The 16,289-nt window shown below is 31.9% G+C and overlaps 2 protein-coding genes across 5 annotated transcripts in view; one reads left to right on the top strand and one right to left on the bottom strand.

The window, feature by feature from the left end:
- LOC106765695 overlaps positions 1 to 15,422 on the top strand; it is a 20,338-nt gene extending 4,916 nt beyond the window's left edge. Inside the window, exons 1-9 of one of the 4 annotated variants that reach the window (XM_014650396.2) lie at positions 8,463 to 8,618; positions 9,327 to 10,052; positions 10,236 to 11,401; positions 11,854 to 12,145; positions 12,266 to 12,484; positions 13,036 to 13,209; positions 13,527 to 13,736; positions 13,836 to 13,949; positions 14,982 to 15,422. In XM_014650396.2, the coding sequence (XP_014505882.1) occupies positions 9,366 to 10,052; positions 10,236 to 11,401; positions 11,854 to 12,145; positions 12,266 to 12,484; positions 13,036 to 13,209; positions 13,527 to 13,736; positions 13,836 to 13,949; positions 14,982 to 15,317 (3,198 nt within the window). In that variant the 5' untranslated portion in view covers positions 8,463 to 8,618; positions 9,327 to 9,365 and the 3' untranslated portion in view covers positions 15,318 to 15,422. Of the gene's footprint in view, positions 1 to 8,462; positions 8,619 to 9,284; positions 10,053 to 10,235; positions 11,402 to 11,853; positions 12,146 to 12,265; positions 12,485 to 13,035; positions 13,210 to 13,526; positions 13,737 to 13,835; positions 13,950 to 14,981 lie in introns of those variants that run through there. The other 3 variants (XM_014650395.2, XM_022783192.1, XM_022783191.1) reach the window with 3 other exon arrangements.
- LOC106766129 (uncharacterized mitochondrial protein AtMg00810-like) lies at positions 820 to 4,294 on the bottom strand. Its single transcript, XM_014650886.1, has 4 exons — positions 3,869 to 4,294; positions 3,506 to 3,751; positions 3,229 to 3,460; positions 820 to 974 (listed from the first exon to the last, which is right to left on the bottom strand). The coding sequence occupies exons 1-4, from the start codon at positions 4,292 to 4,294 to the stop codon at positions 820 to 822; spliced, it is 1,059 nt and encodes a 352-aa protein (XP_014506372.1).
- Positions 15,423 to 16,289: the final 867 nt, after the last annotated feature.

Here is a 16,289-nt window from a genome sequence, read left to right as displayed (position 1 = left end):
ACTATTGGACCATGACAGAAACTTGACAAACAAGATTATGTTCCATCAATTACTACATCACAACAAAAACAACAGTCACAATACATGGCCTGTGGATTCATGGCAAGAAAGGAGAATCATGGCGGTAAAATTTATTCGTCTTGATTTTTATCACTTCTATGGATTTCAATTTCCAGATCTCTTTGTCGGTCAAGGTCTCACACACTTGGTGGAACAAAAAGGTTGTATTTATCCTTATCTCATAAGAGTTTTCTACTTCAACTTGAGATATCGTGATGGGATCATATCCACTAAAGTAAAGGGAGTCCGCATAATTTTGGATGATGATGTGTGGACAAATGTCGCCCAACTTACTATCTGGGATGATGCTGTGAAGGTTCATCTTGGAATTTCTGACTTCAAGCGACTAATGGTCTTTCAATCCTTCTTGTGTCATCCTGAACAGTAGACCAACCGAAGGCAACTGCTTGTTGGTGACTTCAAAGTTGAAGAGAGGATGATCCACTACTTAATCATATGGATTTTGTGTCCTAGAGCAACCAACCATGCTCAATGCTCTGAGCAGGATCTGCTTCTTTTGTATGGGATCCTAAATCACTTACACATTGATTGGCTTGCTCTCATTTCTGACACAATGGTAAAAGCTAAGAAATCTCATTCTTATCATTTTCCTTATGCTCTTCTCATTTCTAGAATTTTAGAATATAAAGGAGTGAATGTTGAAGGAGAACATGTTCAAACAATTCAAGCCACTGGATCTGAGATGGTTGACACTACTTTTAGGCAAATGGGATTTGTCACTCGAGGAAATGCCATTATTCATAAAGATGATGCTCCTTCAGATGATGATGAAGAAGATGACATGGATACACACATGGCTAACCCAGTAAGTGCTGCTGCCCCTTCTGATGTTGGACCATCCAACATACCCTCCTCATCCTCAACTTCTATGGAAGAATACTTTGCAAGATTATCTAAACATTTAGAGGATATGAGTCTAGCACAAAGAACACACTGTGAAGAGATTTATGAGTGGCAGCAATCTATTGATGAATACATGGTTGATCAATTTCTTGATCTTGATGTTCGCCTAACTAACATCAATAATCATCTCAACATTCAACCTCTAGAGAGATTCCCTAGTCCTGAATTTTAGAAATAGGCCTCTAAGTTGATTGTTTGTTGTGTTATTTTCTCTATGTTTTACTGATCTCTTTTGCGATGCTCTTTATGAAGTTAATGTAATCCTTCTCTTATGAATAAAATGATCTTTTATGTTGTTTTATGCATACATTGTAAAATTGAGGGGGAGATCATATTATGGGGGTGATCTTTACATTAATCTTTTTTCTTATGATAAAAAAGGGGGAGAAATATATTTTTAGGGGGAGAAGTATAATATAAATTGATACAGGTATTGCTAACTTTGTTATTGTCTATTAGCTTGTATGTTTTGCAGGTAAGCCAAAGTTGCTTTTAAAAATTGAATTTTTTTATCATAAAAAAGGGGGAGATTGTTACCAATGAGGAGTATTGGTAAATCTTAAAGAAAATTGTTTTGATGATGCTGCAAGAAGTTTTACTTGAAGAGGATATTAGAATTATTTAAAAGCAATTTGTAGAAATTAAATGTAGTAGGAAAGTCTTAAAAACTTTGTAAAACTTGTATTTTTATTGAAATAATCGATTATGGAGAAGCAATAATCGATTATCACAAGTCCTTCAGGAATAATCAATTATCATTTCATATAATCGATTATCACATTTTTGAAAAACCTATAACGGACTTGAATAATCGATTATTTTTGTCAGTTGGAACCTGACCTTTGATATTCAGAGCAGATGGCTATATATTTAGGTTTTGAGAAATTCAAAAGTAACGTTGCTGAACAGAGAGAGATTTTGGAGAATACTGTTTGTCAGAGGAAGTTCTCAAAAGCTATTGTTCAAGTTCTCTTCGAGTTAGCAAGGTGTTCTGTCTGACCTCGTGAATAGGAGAAGCTCGCGTATCGTTTGTCGATTGTCGGAGCGGTTCTCTTCGAGTTGGCAGAGTGTTCATCTTCCGGTTCGTTCGTCGAAGGAAGGTTTACTTTATCAGTTTTATTCACTATATTTGTAATCTGTGAAACTCATTTTTAGTGGAACTGTTAGTGATTAACGACTGGACGTAGATTCTTTTGAATCGAACCAATATAAAAATTACTTGTGTGATTTTTCTATTCCCTACACTGTTTACTTTTTACGCTTATCAACTGTTCGATAAATTGTCTCTTAGAAAATTTATTTTATAAACTGGCCATTTTAAAACAAAGTGACCGAACACTCTTTTCGCTTACTCAAGCTTTTGTTCCACTGCATCACACTCTATCTGGTACCGATTCCAACAATAATAATAACAATAATATTTAAATGAACTTAAAAATACTTTAGGATTGTCACCTTGTTGGATATTTTAAGTGAATAATATGAATTAAGCAATTTCAATCAATGTTTTATACAAAGTCATGCACTTTTCTAGTTTTTCTAATTTGTTTTATGAACACAATGTTCTTATAAAATCTTTTTAAGCTAGCATACAATGTTTTCACACTGTTTTCTTTATATGTTTTGACACCTAAAATTGTGCTTTGAAAGAATGAATGTTTTGAATCAGATTAGGCTTGCATCACAGTTTTCTTTATTTAATTTAGGACAGTATAATCTTGGCTAATTATAAAATCATAAATTAATAAATAATATTAAAACCGGCCCAAAATATGTGACATAGGCCCAAAGGCCTCTTAACCCAAGACGCAAAAGAAACACTTCCTCGAGAAGCTTCGTGGCATCAGATGTTAGGTGAGATTGAGGAGTGTGAATCGTGTGCGAGAAGCAGAACTTGAGAGCTTTCCATGGAGGCATGCCGACAGAGCAAGGAAGAGAATGACCACCGGAACAGAGCGGAACGAAATGAGAAGAAAAGAAAAGCAACCGAACAGAGGTAAGAGAAAACGAAACTCAAAACTATTTCATTATTTTTGTGTATCTGTTCTTACAACTTGAAAATACTGGAAGTCCCTTTTATATATAGGGTTTCGGTGAGGGGGATCTCAAATAATCCCTAACAGAAACAATAATAGCTGTAAAACAGAAAAACCTAAACAATAAAGGTTGCTCTTAGGAGCGACGAACATAAAGACATGAACTTTAATAGCCTCCCCTCAAGCTGGATGGTGGATGTTCACTAACCCAAGCTTGGGGATGATAGATTTGAAACGTGTGCGATGATTGAACTTGGTGAAGACATCGGCGAACTGTTCCTCCGATCGAATAGGCAAAAGGCGTAAGCTTGGATCTTTTCGCATACCACATGGCAGTCCAGCTCTATGTGTTTAGTGCGTTCATGGAAGCTCTGGTTGTAGGCGATATGTCTCTCGGAGTTATTGTCGCAATAGAGAACAACACCTGCGTCGGGTTGAACCTGGAGATCTTGGAGAATATAATGAAGCCACTACATCTCACAAACGGTAGCAGCTAAGGGGCGATACTCTGCTTCTGTGGATGACCTAGAAACAGTGCTCTGTTTCTTTGACCTCCATGAAACAAGAGATGTTCCTAGAAAAACACAGTACCCAGTAGTGGACCTTCGTGTATTAGGACAAGTGGCCCAGTTGGAGTCACTGAAACCCTTTATTTGAATGCTTGAATTAGCTGGAAAGAAAAGTCCTTCAGAGGGACTTGACTTGATATACCTGAGATCATGCTGCAAAGCCTAATAGTGAAAGTTAGTGGGCTCTTGCATAAAATGACTTAAGAGATTAATAGTAAAGCATAAATCTGGTCTAGTATTAGTGAGATAGAAGAGCTTCCCTATTAATCTACGGTAGACGCTAGGATCATCCATATAGTTCTCTGTTTTGTACAAGAAATTGTTGTTACTTAGAAAAGGTGTAGAACTAGGTTTGCTTCCCAACATTCCAGTTTCTTCTAGAATATCCAGGGCATACTTCCTTTGATAAAGATGTATCTCTTTCTTAGATCTAGCAACTTCAAAACCTAGAAAATATTTGAGTTCTCCAAGATCTTTTATTTGAAATTGGTGATGTAGGAGAGCCTTTATATGAGTGATCTCACTCATGGAATTCCCTGCTAATACAATGTCATCAACATATACAAGTAAAGCAGTAAAATTGGTGGAAGTCTTCTTAACAAATAAGGAGTGGTCAGATTTGGACTGGACATAATCTGCTGATATAAGGAAACTGGACAGTTTCTCAAACCATTGTCTGCTGGCCTGTTTTAGGTCTAAGAACATGAGATTCACTCTCTCTAGAAAGAAAATAGAACCATAAGCTCTAGACTCACTTTTGTTAATAAGGAATGGAGTCGGTGGAGGGATCTCAAATAATCCCTAGCAGAAAGAATAATAGCTGTAAAACAGAAAAACCTAAACAATAAAAATTACTCTTAGGAACGACGAACATAAATACCTGAACTTTAATAAATAATTTTAGAAAAAAACTAAAAACAATAAATTATGATACCGTGACAAATTATTGTTTGACTCATAACATTAAATGTTATTCATTTGTTACAAACTTAATAAGATCTCGTTTAAAAAGTAAGAATTAATATTTAATTAGATTAAGTTAACAAGATAATAATTTTTAGATTAATTTTTCATATAAATTATAATTAATTAAATTATTTAATTTTACATTTTTTTATTGATTCTTTTTTATTTAAAAAATACTTAATTAGATTAAATTAGCATAGTATCATTTTTAAATTGATATTTAGGATAAATTATAATTATCTTGTTTATAGTTCGATGCTGCTTAAAGACAAATAAGTTTCTGCTTAAGCTTGGAAAGATATCAAATTATTTTTAGATTTAATAAAAGATTGAATTAGCGACAATTTTTTTTTTAAATTGAATAAAAAAATTCACCAGACCAAATTAGTCACCGAATTAGATCCACTGCATCCGCTGTAATCCCGACATTATGCGAAGAGAGATAATCGGACAATTGGTTGTTTCTTTGAATACTATGATACAACTCCAAATCTAAAAAGAAAAACATTTTCAATTTTAGTTTTTCTATCATTCACATCCACAACATAGTCAATATCAGCATATGCAATCAGTTTCACTTCCTCCGTTCTTCTAAAAAGAAATTCTAATTCAACAGTTCCTTCTATGTACCTTAGTACCCTCTTTACCAGTTGTAAATAGAGTTAAGTGGGATTCTCCTAAACAAAAATAGTTAACATAGGAGGTTTATAAATTTTCATTGCAGTTATCCAAAATATAACCATAACTTACTTTATAAACTAGATGCTCTAATATAAGAATATGTACACCTGAATTACGTGTTTTTCAAAAGAAACTAATAGAACCAAAAACTAAAACATACACATGTCAGGATTCACACTACCCAGTACAAGCTCCAGATAACCTTTTTCCTACTCATAGCAATCAGGTGATCATTTCGAAAGACAAACAAGGAACATACAAACAAAACAAAAGAATAAACTAACTTATCAAACAATCAATCACATAAATCAAATCAATTAGAATATAAAAATTTCACCTTCACATCAAATAAAACCTAAACACATAAATAAATACTAGACTTAACCATCTGGATACATGTATTGATATCATACTATGACAGGTCATGTTCCTGTAGTGATGAAACAACTTACCCACCTAAACTACCACATAAGATTAATTCATCATCAGATTTACAAATAAAATCAATTCTTCCAAAATAGTTACATTATTTTAAAACAAAATTAATTATGAATATCTAAAAAAATTAATCTAACTCTTAAAAGCATAAAAAAGAAATTGAACAAGTTGAATGGTGAAAGTAGTGGTGACTAAAGAAGATTTTTAATTTGCACTTATTTGCTTCGATTATATGTTTCTTTCAACAATAATTAATAAAATATTGAACGGGATTTAATTGTTGAAGTATATTGTATGTTTTATTTATTTTATTAATATGTTAAATCCATAAAAACCTATTATTGTATCAAATTGATTCACATTTAATACCGGAAGATAAATTTTCTTGTATAGTTACATTATTTAAAAACAAAATTAAATTAATTTTCTTGTATAGTCACATTTAGTTAAATTTTTATTTATATTATTGAATGTTTAACATTAAAATAATTCCGTCCCATTAATTTAGTATATCCATGAATTTTAATATTCCAATTTCTAAGTTCTCACATGAAATACAATACTTGACAATAAATGAAATATAAATAATAATTATAAATGTACTATATGAGATATACCGATTAGAGTTAATGGATAGTTAGCTGGTATATTAACAAATATTATTGGGTTTGATCACCTAAAAATATATTGTATCAATGGTTAATCAATGTGTTTGGCTGTCACAAGGTCTATAAATATACCATTGACGTCCTTCAAGTAAAAATAACTTTGATCTATCTAATAAAATAATAACCTTTTTATGAAACATATATGACTTGAGCATCTAAATGTCTTTTGCAAGTCAATAACCTTTCAAAATAAATTACATTTTAAATAATTATTAGACTATTGAAAGATATCAAAATAAGAAAGAACGATCGACTTTGAGTTTTTTCAACCTAACAGTAAATAATAATTTTTTATTGATAGATGGAATGAATTTTTTTATATTGACTGTATTAACGAATATGAAAACTTAATCATGAAAACTAAGTAATACTTTCGCGTGCCTCAATCGTATAATTTTCCTTCATTTCAGCAAAATCTTCAATATTATACGAAAACTATAAATGAATAACTTCAATTATTTCAGCAAAACCTTCAATATTATACGAAAACTATAAATGAATAACTTCAATTTTTCTAATTTCTTTTCTGATAGGTTAATAAATATTTAATAATTATAAAATGCGAAAGAAATTAGGTAACTATAAAATTTATCCAGTTTCCTAGAGCTTTTGAAAGTTGTGCTCTTTGCTCATTGAACATTAATTTGCGTAGAAACCACGCATCGAGTTACGTGTTGGTGTGGCGTATTCTTCACGCGCCTTCATCTATATTTGTTTTTCCATTGGTAGAGTAACCAATACCTGTATGATGTGTAACATCTATGTCATGCAACCATAACACTTACAATGTATATGATTTTTGTGATATTTACATCCTAACTACTAATAATTATAAGTTGGATGGTATAAACTAAAAAAATTAAAATAAGTTCTATATTCTTATTTCATTTATAAGAAAATCACACTTTTTAAATATAAATAAAATTTAACTATTTTTGAGAAACAATTAAGTAAAAATAAAAATAATAAACTAAAATTTAAAAATTACAAAAAAAAAACTCAAATTTGTAAGTGCTGTTAAATAAATTTAAGTAAATGTTAGATGAGAAACAGCCTAGAAATGACAGAATTAAAACCAAGAATCATAAAAGGTATAAAGTATATTAAAATGAGAAATATTAAATTACAAGGAACTATAATACAATTTATTGAAAAAGTAAATTCTTTATGCTATTCTTTTACTATTAATTAAAATTTATCAAAAATCTCAAGTTATTTTGAATCCTTAATAATTTCATCAAGTTTATTTTTATTTTTAGGCATAGATATTCAAAATATTACTTAGGAGTATATTTTTTATTAACATATCTTATGCTTTTAATTAGTTACGCTGTGAAAACTGTGGTAATATATCAATGATTAGTATATAAACATTCTGGTGCAGTCCACATTAACTCAAACCAACGTTTGATGAGAAAGTGGCTTGATTCTGGTGAGGCATCACCGTCAAGGAGCATGGTGATTTCAGTAGTTTACACCAAACAATCCCTCTCATGACCCTTACCAAATGAATTACATATTCTTTTCAGGAAAATGATAGATTAGCAATATTTTTTTTATAGTATTTTAAAATTATCTACATGTTTGATTCAAAATTATTTTATAATTAATAATAATAATTATAAACATCAATAAAAAAAATCATATATAATACGATGATAACACATAAATAATATTAAAATATTATATATTAAAATGTTATAAAAGAAATATTGGTATCCTTCTTGCTAACTTAGCAATCCAAACTTTTACCTCTTTTTTAAGGAAAATGATATTTTAACACCATTTTTTTTTACACTACACACGTGTTAAAATGTGAATGGACGATTTCAAATTAAAAAAGTTGAAACAGGGGAATATTTGGAAGAGAAAGACCAAAGTTTATCTTTTTAATTTGAAATCATCCAACCACATTTTGACATGTGTGCAGTGTCAAAACAGTGTCAACATATGGTGTTAAAATATCTTTTTCCCTTTTTTAAACCACTTTAACATGCAAATTCTATCCTTTGCTTGGATGCTGCAATATTATATATATATATATATATATATATATATATATATATATATATATATATATGTTCCAGTGAGTTAGTGTGCTTCACAAGCAGCAACTAAAAGTGAACCAGAAACAACAGTGTCAGAACAAAATAGAAACATTAGAAAAAACAACTACATTCGTATATCTCATGGTCTCGGAAATATGGTCACCCCGTTTCAGTTTTCTTGCAGCTTTCTGATTCTTTCATTGTCTCTACCAACCACTGTTTTTCGAGGTAAATAAGGTCTACATTACACCACTGGGTCTTCTTTAATGCATTTCTTTTATCTGTAAAAGATTTAATGACTTTAATGTTGTGTATTTAACATGTAACTGGATTCAGTGGTCCACATTATTAATTTTGTTCTTGGCTTTAGCTCTTCCCCATTGGTATCCTTTTGGTTTTCTGGGTGATTCTCTGTAGCAGTTTGTAAATTTGATCCTGCATATTGAAGTGCACACTTCAGAGGGTGTTCTGTCTTGCATTGAAGTTATGTCTTGTGAATTTATTATGATTTCTCAAGCTGGATTTTCTTGAGAGGGTTTGTGATTAAAGGTTCTTCTGGTGAGGATTCATGACCGTATGGTTCTAGCCATGGCAATAAAGAACAGTAGACGTGTCGCAGTTCAAATGGATCCCCCATTCTTTATATTTTTTTAAAAATTTTATCTGTAAAATTTTAATGACTTTTATGTCGTCATGTTGTGTATTTAAGACTTGTAACTGGATTCAGTGGTCCACATTATTAGTTTTCTTCTTGGTGTTAGGTCCTTTCCATTTTCTACACCCTATTTCTAAATATGATTCTTGTAAGTGATCACTTAAGAACTTCTCTGCATGTGTTTATTAGTTAAATTCATACTTCACAAGCTGTTCTTGTTGCATTATAACTATGTGCAGTTTGTGAAATCATTTTGAGTTCTCAAGCTGGATTTGCTTCAGAGTGCTGGTGATTGTTGTACTCATTAAAGCTTAGAAGCTATGGTTCTAGGCACGAGAGGAAAGAACAGAAGAGGTGTCACAGTTGAAATTGATTTCCTGATTCACATTCAGGAGATTAAACCTTGGCCCCCATCACAATCTCTAAGATCCCTGCGATCCGTGTTGATAGAGTGGAAAAATGGTGAATGTGCATCAGGTTCTACTACTCTTGTTGCACCCTCTCTTGGTTCAGTTATAGGTGAAGGAAGAATCGAATTCAACAAGTCATTTAGGCTACATGTGACTTTGTTGAGGGATATGTCTGTAAGAAGTGGTGATACTGATGTGTTCCAAAAGAATTGTTTGGAGTTCAACTTGTATGAGCCACGAAGAGATAGGACTATTAAGGGTCAGTTGTTGGGAACTGCAGTCATAGACTTGGCAGAATATGGGACACTCAAAGAGTCCTTAAGCACTAGTGTTCCTATGAACTGCAAGAGGAGTTACAGGAACACAGAACAGCCACTTCTGTTCCTTAAAATTCAGCCTCTTGATATGAAGCGTGCTAGTTCCTCATCCAAGGACAATAATGGTGGTGACTCAGTGTCAACACTCATGAATGAAGAATATGCTGAAGAAGCTGAAATTGCCTCTTTTACTGATGATGATGTCTCCTCACATTCGTCTGCAGCTGCAGTTTCTCCTTCCCTTAACTCCAGAGGGTTTACCCCGCTGAAATTAGGAAAGGTAATTGTTCTTGATTTCTTCTAATAGTGTTATAAATTTAATATAAAATCATTATTGTAATATAATCATCATATTTTTCATCAGTAGCGTGATAAATTACTGTGGTTTTGTTGTTTGTCATGTATGAATATATGAAGAAATTCCTCTTAAAGCAATAATATAGTAATTTCAACTGAATTGCAGAATGAACCAATTAGCAACACTAGTGTGAAAACCATGGAACATCCCTTGGCCTCGGAAACAAGGCTTGAAAACATGAATATGATGCAGAAAGATACACACACGAAGCTTGAGAAGAGTTCTTACATGTCATCATTGGATGTATCTTCTATCAGGAGTCTAGTAAATAGTCATGCTTCTAACTCTCCTATTCACAATTCATTGTCAGTTAAAAAGTTTTCCGCCTCACCAAGTGCCAATACTTCATCATCTTCAATTTTTGAGGATTTGGACATAAATTCTAGGAGCAACACAAGAAGCAGTGGCCATGAAACTTTGGATCAGAGTTTTCAAGAAAAGCTTGCTAACTACAGAAATATAGTTGCAGATGTCCGAAGAAACACAAACGGAAGTACTTTTGGGATTTATTCAAAACAAACATCATCTCAAGATAGAGCTAAATTTACTGGCAAAAGTCCTGGCTTTGAAAACTGTGATGAAACTGAATATGGTGATGAATATTTAATGAAGGAGAGTGGAGGTGATAAAATTTGCCATGGTTCTGTTGAGGACATAAGTGGAAATGAAAAATATGATTTGGATAGGCAAAACTGCATAGAGGATGAAAAAATTGAAGCACAAGATGCCAAGGATCAAGCCTCAATGGATAGCAATACATATTCTTTTGGAGGGTCAAATATTGCTATGCAGGAAAATAATCTCAGAAGTGAAAGACTAAAGAACACCAAGTCTGTGAGGATACCAGCAGACTCGGCTAGGAATACTGGTTCTCCTGGTAGCAATCATCATGCTGAATTACATGAAAATGGCATTCTTGGACATTCACAAAACAGTGGAGGGAACAGAAGCAATGAAAGAAGAAATTCTAAGATTCAAACAAAGGAAGCAAGAAATGGTACTTTAGATGGAAAAGTTGAGCAGTTGGAGAAGAAGATAAAGATGCTTGAAGGAGAGTTAAGAGAAGCTGCTGCAGTTGAGTCTGCTTTATATTCAGTAGTTTCTGAGCATGGAAACTCCACAAGTAAAGTTCACGCCCCAGCACGGCGCCTTTCCAGGCTCTATCTTCATGCTTGTAAAGAAAATGTTCAAGGAAGAAGGGCTGGAGCAGCTAAAAGTTCTGTTTCAGGATTAGTACTTGTTGCAAAGGCATGTGGAAATGATGTCCCGAGGTACATTTGAGCCATATTCTTACAGCATTCTATTCTATGACTTTTCCAAATATCCTATCACTGAGAACTAACATTGTGTTAGATGTTCATCAGTCCTAAGAATCACAAGCTGCACCTTCATCAAATGTTGTAATATCTTTTATAAAACAAAATTGATTGTCGTTAGTTTGTTAATTCAGGAAACTAGTTGAGTCACAGATAATAGTTTTCTTTTACCGGACATGTGATACAGTGCTACAAAAATGCCTTCTAAGATGAGAATGGACTAAAACTAAACTATTTTAAAATAATGAAGCAGAAATCCTGCACAAAACTCTTAATTTAAAGGGGTTAGATTAGTAATGTTTAGAGTTTGTTCAAGTGATGTTCTGATGAATTTTGTTGCCTTTGATGGAAACTGTAGTTTCCCATGAACTGTGCCTGCTGTTTTACCTTTTCTTGCATAATTACAGGTTGACCTTTTGGCTGTCTAATGCTATAGCTTTGAGAACAATTATAAGCCGAACCATCAAAGATCCTTCAAATCCTGCAGGAGCTGGTAGGAGAAGGAAAAGTGATGAGGAGGGGTATGGTAAGATAGCAGCTTCCCTAAGGGTGAAGGGGTTATCCCCCAGAAAAGATGAAAATGCAGCTTTGGGATATGGAGGTTTTGGTAACTGGGATGATCCCCAGGTACTCCTATTAGCACTGGAAAAGGTGGAAGCATGGATCTTTTCTCGCATTATAGAATCTATCTGGTGGCAGGTAATGCCTTGATCTTATCCTCCCCTTGAACAACCCTACAAATGATATCTATTTGCTCATGATTAAATGTCACAAAATTCCATTGTAGTCTAACATGAATCCTTCTCTGTCTATGCCCAGATTTTGATTCCACATATGCAGCACACAAAGTTCAACAGCAAAGAAGTGGTTTCAGACTCAAGAAAAAGCTACAGACGGACTTCTAGCTCATGTGATCAAGAGCAGGGTAACTTGTCTCTATATATTTGGAAGAATGCTTTTAGGGAAGCCTGTGAAAGGATCTGTCCTATTCGAGCTGGAGGGCATGAGTGTGGCTGTTTGCCTATGCTTTCTAGATTGGTCAGTCTAATTTAATAGTTTCCCAATCTTTGTTTTGTAACAAAACCAAAGTTTCCATCACTTTGTTTTTTTCACTTTGTTTACATCTTTTATGTGGTTTGGCTGGAGTTTGTAAGGTTAAGGCTTTGAAAGTTGTGATTGTACAGAAATCTAAAAACAAGTGCAGGATAAACAATAAGTGAAAAACATGTTTAAACTAAAGGTAAAAAATATGCTGAGGATAAAAGACTTGTTTTCAATTTTGGTCTGTCATGGTTCCTAATAGATGAAGATTTTATTTATATTTTCTTCAGACATTATTATCATCAGTTCATGCTTGAAAATTTAACTATGACAGAGCTGGGTAATATTTGTACTAAAAACTATGGCAGTTATAAAGTGTTGGGAAATACATCACCTGTCTCAATTCTTGAGATGCTAAATGTACTTCTGTTGAACAATTTCCCTTAATGTCGACTGATATATCTGCATAATGTTTTAATTCATATTACTATCTTCAGTTCTTAGAGAAGAACATGACAACAGAATGCTTTTCTGCTACTTAAATCTAGATAATGGAGCAATGTGTTGCGAGATTAGATGTGGCTATGTTCAATGCTATTCTTCGCGAATCTTCTGATGAAATACCAACTGATCCTGTATCTGATGCTGTTAGTGATCCCAAGGTTCTCCCCATTCCACCTGGGAAAATAAGCTTTGGAGCCGGTGCACTGCTAAAAACTGTGGTAACTTCTTAATGTGTATCTGTTTGTATCTTTGCTTGCATGTGTTTCTATAAATGTATAAACCAACTTTAGTCTATGAAAAAGTTCATCTAATTTTTTCTTCTCATTTTTCTCTTCTACAACTGTTCATGAAAGAGTTTGTCTAAATATACCCTTAATTTGTTCAACCAAGTTGCTTTATTTTCTTATAAATGTTTTTGACATAAATGCAGCTTTTAAATTAGGCCATGAACTTGCCTTTTTATTTCTGGAATTACCTGAATAGCTGTTGAATTATAGGGTGAATCTACATTTTGAATACAATTTCTTACTGTCAGATTGGGACCTGGTCAAGATGGTTGACTGACCTATTTGGAATGGATGATGATAATGATGATGATGATGACTCAATTGAAGATAAAGCTGAAACTGATAACAATGAAGAAAAACAAAATGCATCCTTGAAGTCCTTCAGTCTTCTCAATGCTCTAAGTGACCTTCTGATGCTTCCTAAGGATATGCTGTTAAATGCATCCATCAGGAATGAGGTTGATTTGGCAATGAAACTGAACTTTTCTTCATGTAGTTAATTTCTACAGTGCTGTTATGTTTCACTATTCATGCTGAAAGGATTTTTGTTTGTTAAGGTATGCCCAATGCTCAATGCAACACTTGTCAAGAAGATTCTGCACAATTTTGTCCCAGATGAGTTTTGCCCTGATCCTGTTCCCTCTGATGTTTTTGAGGCTCTGGACTCAGAGGTTAGATATCCAAATTTGCACTTCAATTCTTTTTGCCCTATTATAGAGGATCTTCCGTTGAATATGATATAAAGATACAAGGATTGAACATGATATAAAAAGACAATGATTTTGTTCAAAAATTAAGATATGGATACAATCATATATATTAAGTAAATTATAATTATATTAGTATATTTCAAATACTGTTAATTTACTCTTTTGGATTTATTCAGTTTTCTGGTTATATTATTTATTTTTCTACTTATAAAGAACATAGTTTATGTATTGATTTTACCTTGCCATATAATTACAAATTGACATATATGATAAATTTACCATCTATTATATCAATACTCTCAGTATTTGTAAGACTGAACTATCTGGTGGATTTGATTGATTAAAAAAAATGGTTAATTTATATTTGTTTTAAATCTATAATTGTAGCTAATATATATTTTTTCCATTTAAATGTTTGTCAATATAATAGGTCAAGGATTAGTTGTTATAAAAAGTAGACTTAATTAAGTTTTAAGTTTCTCATAAATTTAGGTTTTTGTTAAGCTTTTCTAGTGATACTCAAAACTTTTATATTTTTTGATTAAATTTTTGTCTTTTAACGATTTTGTTAATTTAGTGGTCATTATTTGCTCTTGCATCATCTTGCTTAGTTTTTTTCAAATGTTATAAATGATAAATTTTATGGATAATATAAAGATAATAATATTGCAATTAATGTAAAATAATAAGTCAATTTTATTGTTTTTTATTAAAAATGTGTTAGATAATTAACCCGTAGATACTCTATTAAAAAATATAATTTTGTCTGCAGACCAAATAATATAATGCAGACTCAATCAAAATATACCCAATAAAAAATTTGAAACTTAATTAAACCTAAAAGACAATAATCATTACCTTTAATGTAAGACTTACTAATGAAAAAGAAATATAATCAGTCTAAAAGTTTAGTTCTTAATTGATTATGTAAGTAGAATTAAAGTTAAATCATTCTTACATTGATGTTTAGCTTTTTTTTCTAACTTGGCACAGAATGAGATGGAAGATGGAAAAGAGCTTGTGAACAACTTTCCATGCATTGCAGGTCCCATTGTGTATTCATCTCCAACACCATCTTCCATTGCAAGCATTGTGGGGGAGAAGGGAAGCAAATATCATCTAAGAAGAAACAGATCATCAATTGTTAGGAAGTCACACACAAGTGATGATGAGTTGGAAGAATTGAAGTCACCATTGTCTTCAATATTCTTGAGTGCTTCCTCATCCTCAAAACTTTCAACAAAATCTACCTTCAAGTTCAAACAAGTTAGCAACCAATCTCCTCTCAGATATGAACTCCTTAGGGAAGTGTGGATTAACAGTGAGTAAGTAGTCTTCTTCAAGAAACATTTCTCACTCTTTCAAAAGTGACCTTGTACTTGCTTTTGTAATTAGAATTGCAATTTTATCTTAATAATAACAAAGTTTGCTTTACATGTTATGTTGGTAAGGATTATTGATGTTACATCACAATTTTAATTGAAAAATGTTATTAAAAATGTATAAAGACTTATTATATCTTAGTTTTAAACTTTTAAGATAATTTTGTAACCGAAACTTTAAAGTCAATTGAATTTCGAGACATTTCTTTCAAAAAAAAAAGAAAATAATAATGATATTTTGACAACATTTTAACATCACGTGTCATTATGTGATTGGTCCAAAATTATTTCACAATCAATAATAATAATCATAAATACCATCATGCACCAATCACAAAATGACACATAAATTATGTTAAAATGTTATTAAAAAATATTGTCAAAGTATCATTATCCAAAAAATATAGCTAATATCACAATACTCTACTTTAATGTCAGATTTAGGAATTTGGTTTTTCATTTTTACTTGAAGATCAAGGCTTTTCAAAGAATGGGAACCCAATATTTAAAATTGGATTTTCTTCATATATTTGTATGACTTGGTGTATTTTAAAGTATTGAAGGATACAAATGACAACTTTCTAATTTCTATTATCATATGATATTTCAATAATTGATGGTTAACCGTGAGATGTCTAGTTTATAAGGTATTAGGTTTGCACATTATACAATTACATCTTTTTGTTAGACTTAAACAATATGGTAGGATTTTAAGTGATTTAATTAAGATAGTCTAGTATACTTAATAATAGGCTAACTTTCATTAATCAATATTAGTTTTCAATTAAACCTTGCAAGATATTATGTAATTTTTATCATAATAAACAATACTAAGTGTTAAATGTAATTAAATATATAGGTTTTGATTCACGAGGAGTTTTAGGAGAAGTTTTTTTCATGTGCAATACTATATTGTTTA

Source organism: Vigna radiata, chromosome 7 (genome assembly GCF_000741045.1).
Source record: "Vigna radiata var. radiata cultivar VC1973A chromosome 7, Vradiata_ver6, whole genome shotgun sequence".
NCBI classification, from domain to species: domain Eukaryota; kingdom Viridiplantae; phylum Streptophyta; class Magnoliopsida; order Fabales; family Fabaceae; genus Vigna; species Vigna radiata.
Note: the sequence above shows the minus strand (reverse complement) of the source record. Positions and strands in the feature narration are given on the sequence as shown.

Bases quoted from the DNA above. Each gene is read 5' to 3' on its own strand.
- LOC106766129 (XM_014650886.1), bottom strand. From the start codon at position 4,294: ATGTTCTTAGACCTAAAACAGGCCAGCAGACAATGGTTTGAGAAACTG. The intron at 3,752-3,868 runs GTCTACCGTAGA...TTTCACTATTAG, and splicing joins ACTATATGGATGATCCTAGC to GCTTTGCAGCATGATCTCAG. The intron at 975-3,228 runs GTTAGTGAACAT...CTAAATGTTTAG, and splicing joins TCTATCATCCCCAAGCTTGG to ATAATCTTGCAAAGTATTCT.